The sequence below is a fragment of the Alligator sinensis genome, unplaced genomic scaffold, assembly GCF_000455745.1.
Source record: "Alligator sinensis unplaced genomic scaffold, ASM45574v1 scaffold301_1, whole genome shotgun sequence".
Classification (NCBI taxonomy): domain Eukaryota; kingdom Metazoa; phylum Chordata; order Crocodylia; family Alligatoridae; genus Alligator; species Alligator sinensis.
The window spans coordinates 2,647,197-2,669,335 of NW_005842035.1; the positions used below are offsets into that span (position 1 = coordinate 2,647,197).

The window sequence follows — 22,139 nt, forward strand, 5'->3', positions numbered from 1 at the left end:
TCCTGTTTAGAGATTAGCTTGGACATTTGGCAGTTTTGTTTGACTGAATCTTTCCAGCTGCAAGCTGTGGCTCACTGATGCAGCGGCTGTTGCATCTCCACAGCCATCGGGACCTCTGTCGGGCAGATCTAACTTTTTCTTCCGCTTCTTTCTTCTTAACTATTTTTCTTTCCTCTTCACTATTTTTCTAGTTCTTTCCAGATGAGTGGCTCCGTGGCCGCTTTCTTGGTAGCATACTTCTGAGGATTTCCGAACTGCTTCACCCTGCCTTTTTCTGGGCAGGGGGGTGTAACTGAAATATTCAGACTTTACGCTATTAAAGTGCTTTGTTCCACTGACCAGTGTAGGCCTTTCCCAGTACATGTAGCTCCAGCTGTCTCCTTTTCACAGGACATGCACTTTCACATGGTCCTTCCCAGAGACTTCCTGTGTCTGGGAAGCTAAGCCGTTGAAAGGCATTGTTCCCAACACCACATCTGCCTTGCATGAGCAAAACTTAATAATAGCACCTAGCAGAGAGAGTTTTATATAATGCTCATTGCTCAGCCTGCTAGCTAAACTTATGAACATGCATCTTTGATTAACCTCTGCAGTGCCCTGCACTGTGACATGACCTTGCAGGGCTTCCTTGAATATCAATGCTACTGTTGTCAAGATGCAACAATTAGGCTTTTCTTGGAAGGGTTATGTACTTCACCGTGCTTCCCTGACCCTGTTGCGGTTGTTGTCCGAGAAGGATCTCTGGCAAAATATCTCCCTTTTTTTGGAAGTGGGGAAGAAGTGTCACCTACTCCTCATAGATAGGTATTTGGGATAACATGCTTATAAGACCACAGAGCAACAAAATGAGACACCGGCCACTCAGTTGTATCAAAGCTGTGCACTGCTGTGTGTTCATGATGTGGTGGCTCCTCCAAGAACCTCAAATTATAGTGCATTTCTTTTTTTGGTTAAGCGTCTTGGTTTTCTTTTAAGCAAAATGTCTAAGTGATGAGCCATGTTTCATACATGCCAGACTAATCTAACAGTGCTAGGTGTGGATCAGCATCTAGCTCTTCTGGCTTTTCCAGTAGCCGCTTTACAATTTTAACGCTATTTTCCAGCAACTGTATCTTTTGGGTTTAGTAGGCTAGTGATGACATGTCTAAATCTAAGCTATATTGCAAACAGCATAAACTCATGCATATTAAATTGAGGCCCATCCTCAAACATTACTGCTCTTTCTAGCAATGTGGATGTGTTGTACATGATCACCTATTACCTGTAGGGTATGTAATAAAATTGTTTCAGAGAATGAGTGCATGGTTTGGTGTTTTTTATAAACCCCAGTTAAGCTATGTTAGGTTTCATTTGAAGCCAATATAAAACATATCCAGCCCTTTTATTTCAATCTTTAAATAACCTTCATGTCTCCTTGTTAATATATTCTTTCTGTAACACCTTGGGGAACTCTAGCCTGGTATCTTAAAATAAAATCCATCTTGGACAAAATGATCCTTTCCAAGTAAGTGCTAAGGGCTGGGAACATGCTGTCCCAGCCACCCTGTTGCTGCTAGCCACAATTGCTCCCTGCAGAGTGTTATCCTGAGCTGTTGTTCTGGCAATTGCAGTTCACATTTCATTGAAAACGAGATGGGTATTTTTCTTACCAGATCGGTATATGTAGCGTCTAGCCCTGGACTCTGTTCCACTGGACATCTGTCAGGTGCTCTGGTTTGAATTTTTGCCGCCATCAAATCTCTCCCAAGTTTGATTTGCTAAGCATACATTTGTAATTGAAAACACGATCTTGGTATTTTTTCTGTGTTTCTGAGGGCAGAGGTGTTGCCAGGTCTCTCTTGACAAGGGTATTAAGTGTTTTGCAGACAGTTTCAGCTAAAGCTAACCTCTCTGAAATAAAGACATTAATTTTGCATTATACCAGTGGATGAAGTCCAAAGCCTCTTCTGCTCTTCTCCTTTAGCACTGCTTTTGTTAGCATCAGTGACGCAAAAGTGAAAAGTCTCCGACTTGGTCATGCTGATGCAAGAGGACAGGGCCAGAGCCCCCTCCTCGAAGCCAGAAACGGGCAACCTCCTTCGTGCTTACTTTCACAGACCCTCTGGTTAATTAGCCGCTGCTGCTTCTCCAGCTCGTTCAGAGTCATGCACCACGTTGGCTGGACGTCTTTGCAGAGTGATGCTCCCGGCTTGACAATTTGAGCGGCTGGAGTAGGCACAGGTTTCCTACGTAGTTCCCCACTCCCAGGAGTCCACGTACCTGTCTCTTGTCTGTTGGCACAGGGATGCTTGTGAGCCAGCCTGCACGCTTCACTGTGTTAACTTTTCTCCCAGGCTTGTTATTTCCTTTATGCTGAATTTACGTTTTTACAAGCTCAGCATTAGCCCAGCATCTCTGGCTCCTTGTAACGCTCCCCAGAGCCCCTAACTGTGCTCTGCTACTGCTTTGCCCTAGGTCTGGATGTCCTCTCTGCGGACACCCTATATATCACCGTGATTGTGCGCTTCCCAGTGAAACACCTCAGGTGCTGAACACAATCCAAACGGCAGCCTGAGAAAACAGCCTCCCAAAGAGGGTGCTAAGTGCAGACAGATGTGTGCAGTGTCTTTATTGGCACCTCTCTGGATGCTGCTGAGGCATCGCATAGAAAAATATTTGATGTCTGCCACAGTCTTCAAAACTTTCCCCTTGCAGACCATGGGAAATGACCCCTCAATTTGTGCAAGAAGTTGATTATTTTGGGGTTACTCATAAGCGAAAGGCTTCATCTTTTAGCTACCCCCTTCAGTCACCAGTGAGGACACCACTCTCTTGGGTTTTGTGATTCCCAAAAAATGGGCCTACCCCGCTCCTCTCCTAGCCTCTCCCCCAGGCATGGAGGAGAACTTCCTTCTGGATGCGAGTGATGGGACCCGTGAGCTCTTGTAGCTCTGCTGCCGGCTTTCTCATCCCTTTGGGGGCACATCCTCACACTCTTCCTCAGTTGTTCTGGACCCCAGCTCCTCTGGAAAGACCGATAGCTCGATGATCTTCAGATTGACTAACAGGTATTTCTTTTCCTGCTATAGCTTTACCTTTTCTATTTCCCCGTATGTCCAGTTCACATCCTCCTCCAGCGGGGATAAGATCGCCACTGCCAGCCCTAAGTTTTACCCGTCTGCTTTGCCCTGCCCGTGACTTCTCCCGGTGCTCCCGTTTCTGGCAGCTCAGTGCCTTAGGATCGCAGGGCTGGCAAGGACAACAGCCCCCTGGGTAGTTCATATACATTTGTGTATATCTAATGCCCATTGTTCAGTTTGTTCCATTGTCCCGCTGTGCTGACAGTTCGGAAGTTTTTACTGAGATTTGATCGCTGTTTGCTTTGCTGTAGTTCAAACCCGCTGACACACGGCCTGCCCTCTGCGGCAAGAGAGAATAACAAATGCACTTATTAACATTAATAAATGTCTCACTTGCTCACCAGCCGACAGCCCATTCATCATCAGCTGCGACACTGCCGGCTGCTCCTGTGAGCTATCGGTGCTGTTGTCATCCTTCTTGGGCACACTAGTGCTTGCGAACTCCTGCAACGTGATCCCTGGTGTTACATTCCTAGTCTCTTTAAGCGTATGCCAGGCATTGCCCTGGCTTGTGCTGCCTGACGGAGCCCGTGCAGCTCCTGGTGCTGTTCTTGCTCGACTCTGCTGTTTTGTTCCAGGTGCTTATCTGCCTTCTTTTTTTGCCTTTTGTGTTTTCAGTTCTTAATTGCATTTGCAGTGCCCGAGCACTGTCCAGTCTCCATAAGCTTCATTCTGGACAGGCAGCTCCCTTCTCTTGACAAACTCTCATTGCTTTGTCAAAGGTTAATCCGAGTCTTTCGGTAGTCTGAGCGTGTTTAGTTTTACTTCTGATTCCCATCACACAATGGCTATTTATTCCATTTTCCCCACCCCCTACCTAATTGCTGAGCCTTTGCTTCCTAACCTTAAGACTATTACCTCTCATTTTTAATAGGGAGACATTGAGGCCGAGGGTTAAGTGTGATGCTCAGGGTAGCTCATCTGAATTACGTCTCATAACACGGGGATTTTGAATAACCAAAGAAACGAGCTAGGCAGACCCCTGGCCCTTTTCGGGTTGGCAAACCCCAGCGCTCCCGAAGTCTGTTACAGCAGTCTCCAGATTCCTCCCCACAAATAATAGAAACAAAACCAGCCCTAATGCCGTGTATCACCTCCATAGTAGTGCTGCAGTTGTGCGAGGTGCTCGTACCACCAGCAAAAACAGGGAGCGATTGAAACAAAGCCTGGAAGGCCGACTAGAAGAAAGGGAAAGCGTTTGAGCGCTGAGATTTGGCATGCATCTTGTTAGTGTCACTATTTTTTATGTGGCATTTCCTAGGGATGTTTTGCTTTTATTTTAAAATTGATGTATGCGCATAAAAGGGTTTTAGCTTCATTAGCCGTTCCTTGGGGAATCTAGAACATGCAGTATTGTGTCAGCATTCATTAGTCTCCGAAGAAGAGTTTAAATCCAGTAATATAAATCTAGTGCCGTTGTGCAAGTTGCTTCGCTTCTATGGTTTTCCCTAACGATGAACCCACAGAAGAGGATCTGATTGACTTATAAATTGGAGGTCGAGGGGCACAGGACAGCCTCTGGGGGTGGCCTGCAGCAGATCAGCAAGGGGGTAGGGATCAGAGCAGCAGATTGGGCTGGGAACAGAAAGCTAATTTGTGCCATACCTGCCAAAAAGGTTGGCCCCCACTAAAGTAAAGCATAGTGAGCCTCTCCTCTTTTGAAGTAGATGTGGGCCCATTTTGGTCCTTTGATTTGTGGGGTGGGCACCGCGCACGCCTGCACTGCTTCCATTCAGAGTCATGGTTCAGTCAAGGATGGAAAACTTGGCTTCCTCGTCGGAGCGGAGGCTCAGTTTGGAGTCGCAGGGGCTGCAATGGAGAACTAAAAGGGTAGTTTTCTGTGTTGATGGAAGTTTGCGCATTTGTGCTCAAAAGGACAAGGTGAAAAGCATGTGCTTTTGTCACTTTTTAAAACGCGGTTTCAAGTTGTACTAAACAACTGGATTCATTTAAAAAAAACCTGCTTTCTAATTCCTTCGGTTTTATGCCCTCTGTTTGCGTGACGATTCACTGTCACTGGCCTCCTGTGCCTAGTGCTGCTCGGTTTTCTCTGCCCCGTGGGTCTTTACCTGGCAGTGGAAAAGAAGAAACACCTTCCACGTGTAAAATGACAGGAACAATGCGGAGGACACAGGACCAGGGCCGAGGCAGCACCAGAGACCAGGCTAAGCACCTTTTCCCAAGCAGGTTGCTTTCAAGTTGATGTGGCCCTTTGTCCACAGGTGCGAGTGTTGGAGGGGGTTAGAGATAACTCTGTGGTGGGGGTGCACAACAAAGCCCAGGGTGAACTGTCCAGACGTTGCAGTTTATATGCAGCAGAGACCGAGAGAGCCAGTCCCATACTGAACGGTGTTGTGGCTTCGGGTAAGAGCTGGGGAACAAAAGGGAAGGCAAGAGTAGATTGTTTGCACCTTCCTCCATTGTAACCAGGAAGAAACTGGCCTGACCTTGATGGGACTTTTCTGCAGATGTGTGACGACTCTCTGTTATTTTGCAGTTCTCACAATTGTTGGCTTACTATGAATTGAGCTTGTTCTGGATCCCACGTGGGACCAGGTTGGATCAGTCCCTCACCCCACCCTGTCCCAGCCTGTGTTTGGCTCTGATGGTTTTGGTGTGCGTGACTCTGGTCAGAGGGCAAGGAGCAAATAGTCACAGGCGTCCCCTCTCTCTAAGGGAACGGGGCCTGGGGCTGGCATGAGAAGTGCTGTGAGGAGGGCAACAAAGAAAACCGGCACGTTCCCCACAGAGGATTCGCGCTGGAAATGTTGGAGAGCGGAGCGGACTAAAAAGCCCAAAGGCTTCTTGCTTGAAGCAACAAGATGAATGGCACAGGTTTGAGTAATGGACCCCCCTGGCACAGGACTCCTGCCTGTCACCTCCCATCCAAACTGGTGGGGAAAAGCAAACTGGTCAGTGTAATTCAATGCCAGGATTGGCCAGGTGCCCACTTTCTTCAGCACCAGGAGGAAGGGGCCCTGTGTGCCCCATTCCCAGCAAAGGGGCTCATCCATGATTTTAGTAGGGAGCTTTCTTATTATGGGGTCCTTCAGCTGCCTTGTCAGACCTGTTCTGGCCTTACCTGGCCGCCCCTTCTCCTAAAGCCGGGGGAGTGGAGCGGAGACTCTCCTAGAGGGCCGTCGCCTGAAGTTTCTAACTTCAGTGGAAATAGAAAAGCGCTCTGGAAAGCGGAGGCATATGGGATTCGAGAGCAGTTTAAGTGAAAACCCAGCTGTGAGGTTTACAGACTGCACTTCTGCTAGGGATCATCCAATGTGAGCCGCCAGCCTCGCTGCAGACTTTCCAGCTCTAATGAATTGGGAAATCCATTCTGAACAAGATTGAGTTTGATGGGCCTGTGTGCAGGCAGATGGATGTATTTTTAAAAGACAAGGTGCCAGAAATCTCCGCGATTACGTTACTGGAGCAGGGCTCGTTTCTTGTGGTTTGAAAAGTTGAGTGTCAGGACTTCAGGGCTTTATTTTTTTTCAGGTCAAAACCGAAGCTTGGGCAGGGCGTAAAAACCTGCCCGATGACTAAGTCTGTTCTTAAAAAGCTCTGCAGGGCTTGTCCCAGAGTGGCAAACCTCTGTGCTTCGAGGGAGGCTTCGTGCCTTTGCAAACAGGGTTAAAAATGGAGCTGTGTCACCTCTTCCAAACACCCAGGCAGGGGCATGCGGCACCCATGCTCCCAGGACTGACTGGACACAGGCCAAAGGGAAAGGCTTCCAGGAGACTGCTCTGTTTTTCATATAATCTTTAAGTCAAGTCCCCCCATTCAGCAGCATTTCTGTGTTTAGGACCAGGGTCTGCCCCATTTATCTGTCTGGGGTGGTATCTTACTGTCTGAGCTCTTCCACTTTATTCAAACTACACCTAGCAAGGCAACTGCTCCATGGAGGAGGGATGTGTGTGTCTGTATATGCACCGAATCGGGGCCTTCAGCTGCCCCACAATTGGGAATCTCGAAGTGTTTGACCTGCTTCTGCAGCTGACTGGATCATACCTCTCTGGTACAGGGCATGCACGTGAAAAGCCCTTTCTGTCGGATGACAGAGGTTCTCTAGTCGGGGCCGGGACGCGGGAATGTAGTGTGTCCAAGCCAAACCCGCTACTCCAGGGGCACGCAGAACTTCCCCGGTCAGGGCAATATAGGAACTGGCTCCGATGCAGAAGACAGGAGGCTGCTCCTGACCCTCGCTGCATGCTGGCGCTGCCAGGCTTCACCACATGACTGGGCCTGTAATTGCTACAGGTATAAAGCGTTTGCTTCAAAATGAGGACAGCTGCCCTGAGAGAGTCCACTGGCGGGGGGCAAGGGCACATGGGGCTGGATTGAGCTCTGGTGCAGGGACCAAACAGCTCAAATGAGAGCCACCAGCATGCAGTCACCCTGTGCACCACCCCGCACTGCCGCCCCTCGTCTGCCCAGGAGGCACTTCAGAACGGGCGGCAGTGGTGTGGACCTGGCAAGGGCAGCTCTGGCTTGTCCAGGGATCTTGATTCCCCTAATGCTTAGCTAGTGGAAGGGACTGCAGGGCACACGTGGGGTCCCCTGGGTGTCAGCTCTCCTGGCAGATCAAAGAGGGGCAGCCCCAAACCAGCCCCTCCACACTGGAGAGGCGCAGCCAGCTGAGGGAGATGCAGGCAGGGCTGCCCCCAGAGAGTCGCTTATGGGGGACTTCTCCCTTTAGCTGAAGGACACGGTGCTGTGTGTTGGATGGAGCCGAGACCCTGGAGCCATGAAATAATATTAAAACCCAGCTCCTGGGCGGGTCGGCAGTGGTTATGCAGTGAGGGGGTTGCCTCTGTCTGGAGCGCAGGGCCCAGTCCTCTTCCTAGGATCAGCAGCGGGGCATTGGCGGAGCCCACACCTCCCTGCTGTTTCCTACGGCATGTCGAGGGCGTCCTCTGCTGCGTGCCGTGTAGCCATGCATGAGGGCTTTGGGGGGCTCCGGGGGTCGGTGGCTGACACGTGAGAGGGGATGCCCCAGCAAAGGTGGGGACTGGACAACCCGTGCACCATGTAATCCTTCCAGGCCTAGCCCTCAATGCGCCGCACGAGGGAGTGGACGTGTCACTTGCCCCATTTGACGCATGGGGTAACTTGGGGGCATGAAGTGCCTTCCCCAAAGCCAGTGGCAGTGGGTGCATCTCTGCCACTAACTCGCTCCTGTCTTTCTGCCACCTCTAAGAAGTGTGTTGGCATCCTCACCTGCCCGGTATGCATTTTTGGGGGTTTCCTGGGTCAGGGAGTGCTCTCAGCTCCCCTGCAGAGGTGCTGCCAAAGGGCAAACAGTACCCCCTTGCTTGACAGATTGTGCTTTTCTCTCAAGCAAGTACAGACCGTGCTGGAGACCTGGGCTGTTGGGCAAGTCGGGGGTCCTACGCAGCCAAGGAAATGCAGTGTCAAGGATTGCAGGGCATTCCTCGGGACCCTCTTGCGCGGTGTAGACTCCGTCCCGTCCTCACAGGGGAGTAAGCCTCGGTCCATCCCAAGCCGCTCCTGCCTGAAGCATGTGCCCACTTCGCTTTTGTCTGGCAAATTCCAGCTTGATCTGCTCCCGATGAGAGGCCATCCATCACTCCGCACACGCAGAGTCCCCGTGGCTCCATTTGACAGCTTTTATTCAGAGAGCTCCCCACGCCGCCGACGTCTTAATTATTGATGAGGCTCGCGGGGTAGGTAAGGCTCTGTTCTCAGCAGCGCCGCGTTCCAGCTCCCTTTCCCACCGAGTTCACCCACACGGCAGGGCGAGCTTTGCTTTGTGTGGGGAACCGCTGAACTGGAAAGGGCACTGCATTAGCATGTGCACGTCAGAGATGGGCAAGCCGGAGAGGGCAGCGTAGGCCACGCCACGCCAGGGCACGGAGGGGTGAGAGATTGGCCACGGTCTGTGTTCTTCCCTCGCTGCTTTGGGCTGATCCTCACGCCTTGAAGCAAAATAACTGGAGGCCTCTCTTCAAAGAAATGCCTCCGACGGGTCTTGCTCACTCACAACGGGGTCGCGCTGCTCTCGAGCATTCCCCGTTGGCCGCACGCTTTTGGCTCTGAGCTGTGGGTGGCCTTCTCTCCCTCGTGTCTCAGTCCTCCCCGAGCCGTGCTCGAGGCTCTGGAGGGCAGCAGGGACAATAAAAAGCCAAGCACTGTGGCCTGCTGAAGTTGGGCTGGGCCAGAGGGAGCCTTGCAAAAGCACGTTCGTCTTTGCAAGCTCTTGTGTATGGGGAAGCCCTGGGGCGTCTGGTGACAGGGCAGCGGTTGTGGTGCAAGGCGGAAGGGATGAGCACTAACCCAGCTGGACCACTAATAGCACTAGGCATTTTCCCCAGCCTTCCCTAGGGCTTTCTTCAGCCAGGTGATGAACAGAATTCATACCATAGTGTTGACGGGGAAAGGACAGGGGAGAACCTGGGGTAGCCAGGCCTCAGTTTACCGGCCTGAGAAATTCAGCTTGCAAGTGGACTTTGCAAGATCCTTCGAGAGCATCTCTGGAGTCCTCTCTAGGCACAGGCACAAAGGGCTCAGTTCTCTCTCGAGGAAGCTTTTCCGCCGTGTTGGTGATTTCGCTTGGACTGTCTGTCTGGGCGAACGTGCTCAGGCAGATCTCACAGGTGGCACGTGTTGGTAGCGCCTGAAGGGCTTGCATTAGAGGTGGGGATAACATCAAAAGAGCTACGGGTGGACTTTCAGAAGTGCCCTAAGGGACTGAGGAGCATAAATCCCACCAACGTTGCAGGGAGCTTTGACAGGATCTGCAGGGTCATCTGGCCCCAAGGCACAATGCTCCTCCTTGCATGAAATATTATTCCCCCTTAAAAGTCAGCCTGTATTTTAGAGCCTCCCCGAGTCTGTTTTGTCTTTTGCAAATGGCGTAAGTGAAGAAGGCCACCCAGCAGTGTGGTGTCAGTACCGCCAGGTGCAGCCCAAGCAAGTTTGACGCTGAGCTTGGGTTCTGCATGCAACTCTGTTGACCCCTGCAAGTCTGGACCGCCTCATCTATACCTGCTGAATTGCTTGGCTTTTCCCCCATTCATTTTGCTGCCTGCCTTCCCATGAAACCCAGCCCTCCAGCGAATAAGCCCAGCTAGGAAATTGAGTTCAGCCACACATGCATGCTCCCACACGCACACCAGCTCAGCCAGAGCCTTGCTATTATGGATTCAGAAGCAAATAAAGATCCTGGGTTGTTTGCACAGGTGACCAACAGGAAGGGAGTGTCAAGAGGCCCAGGCCTTGTGCTCTGTCTTGGCCCCCCAGTAACATTGCAGGATGCTTCTTGGTCGGCGGTGGCTGCAGAAGCTCGGTGGAAGGGCACTGCCTTTCCCCACCTGCTTTGGCACAGCTCTGCCACTCACTGTCAGAGTCCTGGGGTGAGTGTGTGGGCACACACGCGCTCTCTCTACCTGCTTCCCTATGGGCCCGGCCTCTCTTTCAGAATGAAATTTCCAATTCACCCCACTCCTGATTTGGCCTCCTTCTGCAAGTCCAGCTGGATCTGGCCCTTGCTGGCATCGTGACGACTGGCAGCTGGGACTAGAGGGCACACACAGAACAGAGTGATATATTTGTCTATAGGAACGTCTTGTCTATAGGAACGCCCTTCTGGAGGTTAACAATTACAAGACAGTGTTGGCTTTAGGCTTGTATCTCACTCTGATCAGGTTAAGGAAGCTTTGCTGGATCAGAGAACCGGGGATGGGCAAGGCTGTCCCTCCACACCTGCCTCCCTGCCAATCTAGGCGTCACTCATCCCTGTTCCCTCGCAGAGCGTCTGCTTTTTCCCTGGATTGGACAGAAGTGCGTGACTGGCTGCAGTCTGTCCAAACGAGGCTGTGTGCTCTACCAGCCTTTTCCCTTCCTTGATCTGTCTCCTGGCACGGAGCTTGTTGCAGGAGCCAAGCCTGCTTGTTGCAGGCTGTGCTGGGGGAAGGCAGGCGAGTGCGCGGCGCTGGAGGCTTCACAACCGCGGCACTGCTTCGTCCTGCTGGCTGCAGATCTACCAGTGGCAGCAGCAGCCTTCGCAGCAATGCCGCTTGGTGCTGGTTGGGTTTGGCTCGTCCGGGAGGATCGAAGCCACGCATGCAGCTCTGTGCCTCCCGTGCTGTTTCCACCGTGATAAACCTGAAGTCTGTTTTTCTGCCCCTGTTCCTCGTTCTGAAGGGCATGTGGGGAGCAGGGGCCGGGGGAATTGTTGCTGGCTTGGCCGGGGCATGGATTCCCCAAATACTTGGTAAAGCAGTGAAGCCCTGAGTCAGATCTGGGGAGACCCAGTTGATGCAGGAAAAAATAAAACCTCCTTCTCTTACAGCAGTTCCATGGTCGGTGTACTTGCCCCAAGCTCCGGGACAGGTCATCTGCAGGCCTGAGGCACGAGGAACCAGTCGCGCACAGCGTGGCCTGGAACGCCCATTTCTCTGCCCTGCGCTGTACCCCTGATCCCCTTCCCCAGCCCTCCCTCCTCTCTCCACCTGCCCCTCCAGCAACCTCTGCTTCCTGTCACTGCCGAATTTGGCACTCCGTGCTTTGGGCGTGGGATCCCACGGCTGAGGTGGCAGCCCACGGCTGGGCACACCAGCAGGGAGTAGTGCCTCACGGCAGCACCCAGCTCACAAGTGGCTGGGCCGGCGCCCTCCGAAGCCGACCCCTGCTCTGGCTGTCTGGCAGGTGGGTCTGAAATGTGCCAGGAGAGCTAAGCATAAGAAGACATAGCTTACCTGCACACTATGGGAGTTGGCAGTGATGTACCTAGGCTGTGGGGGGCATCACTGGAAGCCGCCCCACGTGTGCCCACTGTCCCCGGTGCCTGGCCGTATCATTTCACATCTGGGAGTTGCTGTCTGGGCTACAGTATGAAATGCGGCACCTGTTTCATAGATGGAAAAAAAGGCTGTGCTGAGTAGCTGCCACCTGGGGAGCCGGCCTGGGGGAGAGTTGCACAGCTGGCTACGGGAGCATGTTCATCACCTCTCGGAGCTGCAGCGCAGATGGGGTAGCTCTCAGCCGGGCACTTGGCTCTCTCCTCCGTCTTGGGCCTGGCTTCACAGCGCACCGTTTTATCTGGGTCAGCAAGAGCTCGCGGTATCACTTTGTGCCTGCTATTCTGTAGGGAAGGGGAAATCAGTGCACCAGCTAATGATCCAGCACATTGGCTCCGCCGGCAGCCTGCTGGTGGAAGAATGTTTTAATACAGCAATTGCTGTCCCGGAGGCAGTTAATTGAGTTAAGCAATTTTCCTTAGAGTTCAGAAGCCAGAGGAGTTTGTAAACGAACGCAGTGGCTCAGTGGTGGTCCCGTTATCTCCCTTGGTTTCGAAAGGTCAGAGCCACCACGAGAAACCCGATGACAGCGCAGAGTGGTTAGCCGCCTTGCAAAGAGCTGGGCTCCACTCCTGCACAGTCCAGCTGTGCTAATGGGCCCGTCTCCCTCTCATTACTGCGTGCAGTGAGATCAGAGCTAATGCATCCCCGTTTGATGCATAAATATCCCTGCTATTTCCTCCAGAGCATGCTGCCTGTCTAATCTAGAGTGCGCAGAGTGTATCGGGGTCTCCAGACCTGGCGCAGGTTGGGGCTGTGCCCACGATTTAGCTGGAAGCAGGAGGGCTGCAGCTCGTTGCATTGCAGTGGAGCGTAAATGCTGCCACCCCCCTTGGGAGCAGGAGCAATGCCTCCCATCCCCACTGGCAGGCATCCTCTCCATCAGAGCAGCCTTCATGTCGGATGAAGAAGGGGTCCCAGCACCCGCTGAGGCTGCAGCCCCGTGTTTCCGAGGCCAGCCCCGTTTTCTTAGCTTGGCCCATAAACCTCCCTGAGAAATCCTCGCCCAACACGTCTCTGTGCAGCTCCGCACTTGTTCTGCCACTCGTCGAAACGCGGGACTCATTTCCCCCCTTAAAGAAAACTGGCCGAAGCTGCACGTGGGATCTGAAAGCTCTTAGCAGATCCCTTCTTGGAGTCGAGGAGGACAGCTTTCCCGATCCCACCAGAGCCTCCTGCTGGACGCCGGGCCGCACTGCAGAACGGTCCTCGCAGCTCTTTAATAACTCGGCTGGGAGGAAAAATCTGTCACCTTTCCCTCTGCGGTTTCTCCTCGGCTCTAAGGCACCGGAGGAACAAGCCGGAGCCGGGAAAGCTTTCAGAGAAAGAGGCTCATGGGAACGACAGCTGCTGATGGAGAACACTCATTTCTTTAGTGTCTGAGGGGAACCGCAATGGCTTTGGTGGAGGGATGTGTGTGTGGGTGGGTTTGGAGGGGGCAGCCGTTCTGACCCAGGCATTTCAGAGGAACCACAAACACTTTATAGTAACAAAGGGTGGAAAAAGCGAGCACTTTTCTGCAACGCATGTGACTGTGCCCTGAGGTTTGGAGCCCCGCGCTCCGTTCCAGGCCACAGTGTTTGCGTGTCAGGCTCGGGGAGCTTGCTCGCTCCCAGAAGCCTTTCACGAAGTTGCTGTAGCGACTGAGAACGCCGCCTAAACTTGCTTTTCTTTTCTCCCTCCCCGCTTTTTCCCCCTCTGCAGCTGAAGCTCTCGTTTACCTTGGACAAGGAGAGTGGGATGCCTCAAGGCTGTTATGTCTATCAGTACCGGGACAGCAACAAGTAAGTCCCACGGATGATGGCGCTCAGGGCAGATAGGCACGGTGCGTCGAGAGGGAAATATCGCGGGTACCGTGCCCCCCTTCCCACCCGCTGGCAGTGGGATCGGACCTGCTTGTGATGCCGAGGCGTCAGTTGAGCGAGTTTTCGGCTCGGGTGCGAGAGCTGGGAGTAGCTGGTCAAGGATCCCCTGAGCCCAACAGCACTGGGCGAGCAAAGAGATAGGCCTGGGGCCAGACGTCGGAAGCACCCAGCGCCCACTCGGTGTCCCCGCACCCTTTGAGACACTGGCTGTTTTGCTTCGTTACCCAAGTGGCAGCTCTTCAAGCACTTTTGACTCGTCAGGGGCATTTGCCTCTGAAAACCCCAGGGTGCGCTGCACTGGGGTGCTTCCAACAGCATGGAGGCAAATCTGTCTCCCATCCCATTCTCTCCGGGCTCCAATGCACCTGGTGTCTTGCCCATTGGGGTCTCGTGGTCCTCCAAGAGCACCTCTGTACTCTGGATGGGACCCCTTCTGAAAGCAAAGCTTTCCACGGGCGGGAGCATGGGCTCCTCCATTTCCAGGTATTCCTGCCTAGTTTTACTAGTTGCTGCAGTGAGTTGGCGCCCAAAATGTTTTTGTTTCAAATCACGTTCTCATTATCAACTTGACAGCAGGCGCGCGGGGTAGTCCTGTGCTCACGCTGGGTGACTTGTCAGGAATACCAGTGTGTCATAAATCCATAGTCTCTCACCTCCACCTGCAAGCTAGGTTTCTTTTGCCAAATTTAGACCTTTAACCTAGAAAAGGAGGGCATGGGGAATTGCTTTCAGGAGCCCAGCCTACCTTAAGAGGATCTGGAGAACAATTCCAGCCCCTCAGAAATGTCTGTTAAAACACAATCTCCCTTTTTTTAAAGTTAGAAAATGATTTTGTTGTTGTTGAGGAAGTTGTTATTGAGGCCGTCCTGTCCTTCAGCACCCGTTTCATACCCTGTGCTCAAGCCTATGCCCCAAGCACCTCATCCCAGGTCTAGTAAGTGCAAAGAGCCACTAACAGCCACTCTGCTAAACGAACAAAAAAAAAGAAACCCAGGGAAATGCGCTGGTTAAATGCAAAAGGATCAAATCCGCTGGGAACAAATGTTTGTTTTCAAGCTTTTAAGAGGGAATTGTACATAATAGGCGGTGCGGAAAACACAATTATTAGTCCTATTAGGATCGTTATGGATGTTTATAGTTCCAGCATATCTGGTTGTATAACATCTAGCTTGAGGATCAGCAGCCTGTTCTGTGTCTCTCATTGTCAGTCCTTTCTCCATATGCTTTTTTGTGTACGTGCATTTGTGTCGTTGTTTTAAGAAACATCTGGGAAGGACTTTTTACTTTAACACTTTATGCCAGTAGCGTTGTCACCTGCAAAGCTTTCTTAGTACATCCTTGAATAGCTGAGCAAGAAGCAAACTAGCTATAAAATATGGTGGCAACTCTCTCTTCACAGAGCTTTGGTTCTGACCTCTATTCCTGGCCATGTTGGGCTTTGAGATGCTCAGGCCAAGTGTCAGCTGTGATCAAATTAAAGGGAAAAAAACCGGTATCCTAGCCAGGGCTAGTTGGATAGCAGCAATGCAAGGCCTCGCATGGCTGATTCAGTCAAACCCAGGGAAAATATTTCTTCCAATTCTCCTCCCAGTTGGTACCAGGTTTGTTGCTTTCTGTTTTGTACTGTGCAGCTCATTTCATCAGTCAGAAGGGCTGGGGTTTAAGAAAGTCCTTGATAACCCATAACAAATGGGTTATATCAAGGGTTTGTGTGTGTTAGTTGAAGAGGTTTTTCCCCCTGAGCCCAATACATCCAGCCTGGGGGAGTAAGGAATACATGCAAAATGCATTGAAATGGGAGGGCAAGAGCAGTCTTTTAGCTTATGAACGAGGTTGCCTCTGTGTGATAGGTCTGGCTGGCTTTTGCAGGTAAGATGTCCCTTTGCCAAACAAGCTCAGTTCCTTTCGGGGACTATAGAGTCACACTGGGGTTGGACTGGGATACCTGTGCGTGCTCTGCTCCTTATTGCAGGCAGTTGGTTTTGCCCTGAATTAACAGAGTGAAGTGGACTGGCAGGGAATTCATCTCCGACGCGGTTTCTTCCCTTACCCACGCAGCTGAGATGTGATGAAGAGCCCCTCATTCATGGATGCTTACCCCTTTATTGGATGTAATTTCATTCAGAGTTCAGCACATTACCACGCCAGTCCCCATGGCAGTCTTCCCTTTGCAGACATCACAGTGCAGACTTTTAGGCACGGCTCTACACACAGCTAATGACCAAGCTACACTGGTATAGAAACATTTGATACTGGTATAGTATGGTTCAGTGACATTTTATACTGGTATAGTATGGTTCAGTAATAAAATGTTACTATGCCAGTGTAAAATGCCTAACTGCCATTAGGCAAGCTGTGCTGCTTTAACCACACTCACAGCATGAGTTCAGTGGATGTTGTGTGTGTGTAAGAGGTGTCTCAGAGATGTTTGCAAATCAGGAAAGAGATGCTGGCGGTATTGTGTGTCCCCATGCAAGCATGCGAGTGATAGGTAATATGCATCTTCTGGCTAAGATTCGGATAAAGCATCTGCCATTGTGGGTTAGCAGCTGAGGATGGAACAAGTGAGGGGGTGAGGGCGATAGGTGTTTGCAGCAGGATAGCATAAGTAGCTCCCGAGATGGACAGTATAACTGGCCCTTCAGATATGACAGCCTTCAAAGCCTCGCTGCACCATCCTCTGCGCATCCAGAGTTCTTAGGATCATAGGAAAGTCAGGCTGGAAGGGATCTCACAAGGCCCCCGCAACAGGTAGGATCGTCTCTGACTAAACCATCCCAGCCAAGTGTCCGTCCAACCTGGTCTTGAAAATTTCCAAGGATGGAGATTCGACTTCTCAGTGCCTGTTCCACTGCCTGAGCACCCTAATAGTCAGAAAGTTCCTCCTAATCTCCAGCATAAATTTCCTCTGCTGCAGCTTGAGACCTTTGCTCCTAGTCCTGTTGGGGCCCCAGAGAAAAGTCCATCTCCAACCTCTCCATAATCACCTTGCAGGTATTTGAAAACTGTTATCAAGTCTCCCCTAAGTCTTCTCTTCTCCGGTTCCCGAGTTCTTTCAGTCTGCTCTCACAAGTCACGCTGTCCACATCTCTCATTGTTTCTGTTGCTCTCCGCTGGACTCGTCCCAATCTTCATATCTTTCTTGAAGCTTGGGGCCCAAAACTGGACACAGGACACCAGTGCTGAATAGAGCAGGAGGCTCACCTCACCTGACCTCCGTGCGTTCTCAAGGAGGATAGCTAATGGCTCTGAGCTGCGTGTGATAAATTATGGGATGCAGTGATCATGGGCTCCAGGCATCAGTGACCCTTCATCGAGGCAAGAGTCCTCCTCTAGGATGGTGAACGCTGCCCAGAGAGGGTCACTTTGGCACAGTACGTAGTGGCTTTGTATTTGCCGAACAAAAGACTCCTATTTTTGGAATCTCCAGCTTTAACGTGTAATTACCAAAGCAATTAAGTTTTCTATTACCTAGGCTGGAAGGGCAGGTGCTGTTCAGGATCTCACAAGGGTGATGTACTGGAATGTGTTTCCCGTAAGATAACATAATGTTCTGTTAATGAAACTTTGCCTCCTTGCTGCAACTGCTACTCGGCTGTCATTGTTTTTGGCCCTGGAGCTACAGATCCGTTGTTGCTCTCGTTACAAATCACCTCCATATTAGGAACAGCTTAAAGCATTGCCTACTTGTATGCAAAGTGTGGTAGGGAAAAGGGCACCCAAAATGCCTAGCAAGTTTATTCATAGCACCCTTCATCCTGAGGGATGCCCAGGTGTTCGGCAAGCTGTAACACAGACAGCAGGCACCTCTTCGTGGGATGGTGGCAGCCAACTGGAGCAGGGTGCCCTGTGCAGGATTAGCAGGCAAGATCCCGGGGCCTTGGGAAGGCGGAGAGGTCTGGAGTGAGCGTGAGCAGCAGACAAGGCTGCTGTGTTGGGTCCCTTTGTGCCATCCTGGGGTGACCCACATGGATCTTCACTGCCTGCCTTGGCAGAAATGACAGGCCAAATCGACCTGGGTCGAGCAGGAGTGGTAACTCCACAGAGTCCAGGGTTTCACAGCTGAGACTCGATCTCTGACGCCTTCCCAGCTGGCTTTCTGGTTCATATGCCTTGAATGTTTCTTCACCATATCAGCTCTGCTGTACGGAGCAAGCCTTCTCGGTTTGTACAGACCGCTGTAGCTGGGCGTTTCCTAGGGAAACACTGTTTTCACGTTGGGAAGCCTGGCCCCCACCCATCATTGTTTTCGATTGCTAGCCCAGATTGGCCCTAGACCTCATTGCACTGCATCTTCCTTGTCCCCCAGCTTGCCCACCACGAACACCTTTCTCCACCTTGTGACCACAAATGCTTCCCCCCGCCTGCAGCGCTGAGAGCCCAGCCCCTCAACAGGGAGATGGACTGGCTTCAAAGCCCCGCGCCCCGTGACCCTTTCTGAGGGTGTTACTGGATCAGCCACCGCAGCACTCAGGCAGGCAGTGGTGGGTAGTGGTTTCAGCTGTGCTGAGAGACCGATCGGCAGCCTGAAGGACACACCAACCATCGGAAATTTTCTTGGGCTCCTTCTTTGTCCAGACTTATCCTCAAAGCAAAAGCAGTCTGAGTCCAAAGATGATCTGGCTTGCTGCCTATTCTCAGGGGAAATCAGATGCCTGGCCTTTTGTGTCGGCTGTAATCTGAAGAGAGAAGACCAGGTTTGTGTCTTCTGTCTCCACCCCCTGGGTTTCTGAGCCCTTGTGCACAGTGAGTCCATCTCCCTAATCGCTTTCCTTCCCTCTGAAGTCCCTCCAGCTGGCCCATCTTTCCAAGGAGGAGAGCGGTATTCCAGGTCTTCTGTTACCCAAGGAGCAGAGTTGCTGTCAGTCTCTGACAAGACGCCTCCCATCAGTGTGCTTTGCTTCCAGATCATGCCACTGGCTCTTACTGGTGTGCTGTCCACCAGCACAGCCTTTCAGCAGGGTGCTGGTTGCTGGGTCTCTCCCTGCCCTCGCAGGCGACTTTTCCTCTGATAATACCGACTTGCATTTTTCCAGCGAGTTTCGTTAGAATTCCTCCCCGCGGTTTGGGTTGGTGTCAGAATTGTGAGTTTGTGGTGGGGCCATGTGTGTTGTCTTTGGAGCTGCTTTCTGACCCCAGGAGAACAGGATCTTGCCTAGAAACACTTGAGAGACCCCATACTGAAGCAGTGAAAGCACAGCGATCTTTTCTCATGTTCAGGGATCCCAAAGAGATTTACAGATGCAGCTGACCTGCAAAGTGTACAGGGAACACAGCATCCCCCCACCCCCAGGGAAATGCAGCTACCTGCGGACAGCATTGGACACCTACTCGGGGCGGGAAGTGAGAATTGTCAGCAGCTGAAACACAAAGTGATGATCCTTTCTAGATGCAGCGCCCTGGTGCCCGGCATAGTGTGATGGATCCTAACCAAATGCCAGTTCTGACACAGAGATGTTCAGGGAAGCATGATTTATGAGGAAAGGCTGAAACAACTCAGGTTATCTAGTCTGGAGGCGAGAAAACTGAGGGGGGATTTGCTATCAGTCTTCAAATACCTGAAGTGCAATTACAGGGAGGATGGAGATGGCCTTTTCTCTCTGGCTGCAGGGGACAAGACTAGGAGCAATGGCCTCATGCTGCAGCAGGGGAAATTTAGGCTGAAGATTCAGAGGAACTTTCTGGGTGGTCAGACTACTTAGAGACGTTGTGGTATCTCCAGCCCTGGAGATTTTGAAGAGCGGGCTGGACAGACACTTTTCTGGGATGGTTTAAACAGGGATGACCCTGCCTTGAGCAAGGCTTGGACTGGATGACCGTGCAAGGGTCCCTTCCAGCCCAGCTTTCCTAGGTTACTAAGTTTGCGTGTGCAACCTTTTCATAAGGTGAATACAGTGTCGGCTATCATGTCATGCCATTAGGAGAGCAAGCCTGGCACTGTAACCAAACCGTTTGAATGCGTCATTTGTCACTTAAGCATTATCTCACTGCTCATATTGCTACCGTGCAGGACGGTCTTTGGCATGATGTCACCGAAGCTGCTGTTTCTAGTGCGGGGTATCATTGCTTAGGATTTGTTCCTGTTTGCTAGCAAGAAGTGATATGGCCACACCAGGTAAACCCGCTGATGCAGCAGCCCTGACTATGACTAAGAGCCCCTGGCAGGTGTGGCTCCCACGTGTTGAACTTCAGCACAGACAAGTTGCTCTGCTGAGCTCAGCAGACAGAGTTTAGACATCTAGCATGGGTCACGGCGCACGTATTTTGTGCAAGCAGCTACCGTGCAGCTCCAGGTGTGCAGCCGTCCAGGCCTGACCCCCGTATCACCTGATGGCCCGTAGCCTAGTGAAGAAACGTTCCTAAGATCGTCACCTTTTAAAGGAGATTATCTGGCTTTCCTCGAAGTCCACGATGTTCAGCAGACAGCAGATATGGCTCTTTCTCTTTCTTTGGAGGTTTGGTTTGGGGCACTAAATAAGGGAGCAGTTTCTCAACTTCTACTTGACTTGAGAGTGCAAAGTTGGAAGCGCAGTTCTGTGATCCCAGCCCTGGCCTTTCTGCACATGAAGCCTTGTGCTGGACATGGGTTCCACCTCGATCATGAAGGGGATGAACTGAAGCTTATTAAAGACCTGATTTGGACTTCAGAATCAAAAAGTGCTGCCAGGCTGCAGCATTGCATCCTCCAGTCAGAGTAAGGCTAGACCTTTGCTTTGGCATTAATGCTGGGGCTTGGTAGCCTGGGTTAGCCTCGCCTGCATGACTAAAGCCCATGTGCTGTTGTCCCCGGTGCCACGCTCCCTTCTGTGTCCCTCTGCGGGCACGTTTGGTGGCTCTTTGTGCTGCCAACTGCTCTGATTCTGCCCTGGTGAATTGGGAGAATGCAGCTCTTCTCTTGGGCACGGAAACAGGCTCATGGGAAGGCATTGGGGGTCCGTGGGCACTTGAGTGGCTTAGCCTGCATCCCAGGTGGGCAGGTTACCCATTATTTGGAGTGACAGCAGCCTCTGGCCACAGCAGCTAAAACACCACCGTATGCAGGAGGAGATGGTTAGCGGCTGCACCCAAGTCAGTGCCTGGGTTGACCCTGAGCGAAGACATGCCCGAGGGGAGGCGCTGGCCAAGCAGGAGGGAGGTGATTTTAGTTTTGACACAGGGACTTGCTTGCCATTTAACTCAACTGGCACCAACTCCATCCAGACTGGCAGGTGATGTGTTCACCCCCCGCCACAAGAGCAAACCTTTGCCTTCACTGGCTGCTGGTAATTGCCCCCGCATGTAGTGGACAGAGGTCAAACCGCCCTCCTGGCTTCTACGCAGGTTCAGGGCATGGTAAATTGTCAAGGAGAATTAGTCTACACGGCACAGCGTGCAAATCCTTGTGTGAAGGGGACACAACCCCGGTGCCTGTATGGATGGCAAACAGGGCTCCTGGGATGTCAGCCGCAGCAGGGGTCCCTCGCCCCTGAGATTTCGTCAGCAGCCAGTTGAGTTGAGATTTCTGTGCACAAAGGGGTCATGGGGCGGTTTCAGCCCCGAAAAGCAGGCTCCTTGCAAGGACTTTGCCCATGGTAGCGCTCAACTTCTCATGTGTTCAGAACCAGAAACTTCTTGCCTCTGAGTGTCCGGCTTTGTGTTTCTCCAGCGGTGCCGTTTCCCTGGCGGGACCCTTCTCATTGCAGCACCACGCTGGCGCGTAATGGGTGTAGATTTTCATGAAGCTGTAGGATCAGCCACAATCTACCCAGGAAATGGGCACCGTAAAGAGTCATGGTGGGGGCAGAGACCAGGCAAATGCATTGCTCAGAAGTGTTGTGCTCCCTCTGCCTCCGTAGCGAGATGTTAAAGAGGCCAAATGAGCCTGCTGTGCTATTGCTGGGGTAGCTATTGATGTTAGCCTACAGGTCCCCTGTGCTGCCAGCATCTCTCCCTTCAGTAATGCTGGGATATCAGAGTAATAAAGTGCCAGTCTCATCCCTCCTCTTCCCACTCTAAATCAGTTTTGCTGCAGGCTCTTGTATGCCAGGAGAAACAATTGTGCCCTAATTGCATAGATAATGGAGCATGGTTTCTTCTGTTGCTACCCTAACCTGCTCCAAGACCCTGGGTATTGAACCAGAGCTGTTTCCTCCTCAGTAGTTTGCAGAGCTCACCCTTCAGAGGCAGCCAGACTTTCTTATTAGTGTTAGACATGACCATGTCTCCAGTAGCAATAGGGAAGACAAAAATAAAACTGCAGCCAGACATGGGGTACAGAAAAACGCCGTCTCCAGCAGTAGTCGCTGAAGTTCAGTCTACGCTAGTGGCTCTCAGTCCTTTTAGACTCGAGGGTCTGCTCA

At 51.8% G+C, this 22,139-nt stretch overlaps 1 protein-coding gene across 3 annotated transcripts in view; it reads left to right on the plus strand.

Annotated features, from left to right (window-relative positions):
* The window catches only part of DIS3L2 (DIS3 like 3'-5' exoribonuclease 2), a 236,453-nt gene that overhangs the window by 175,477 nt on the left and 38,837 nt on the right, over window positions 1-22,139 (plus strand). For all 3 annotated transcript variants that reach the window (XM_025202717.1, XM_006022439.2, XM_014519372.2), the window contains one exon: window positions 13,640-13,719. In XM_025202717.1, the coding sequence (XP_025058502.1) occupies window positions 13,640-13,719 (80 nt within the window). The remainder of the gene's footprint in view (window positions 1-13,639; window positions 13,720-22,139) is intronic.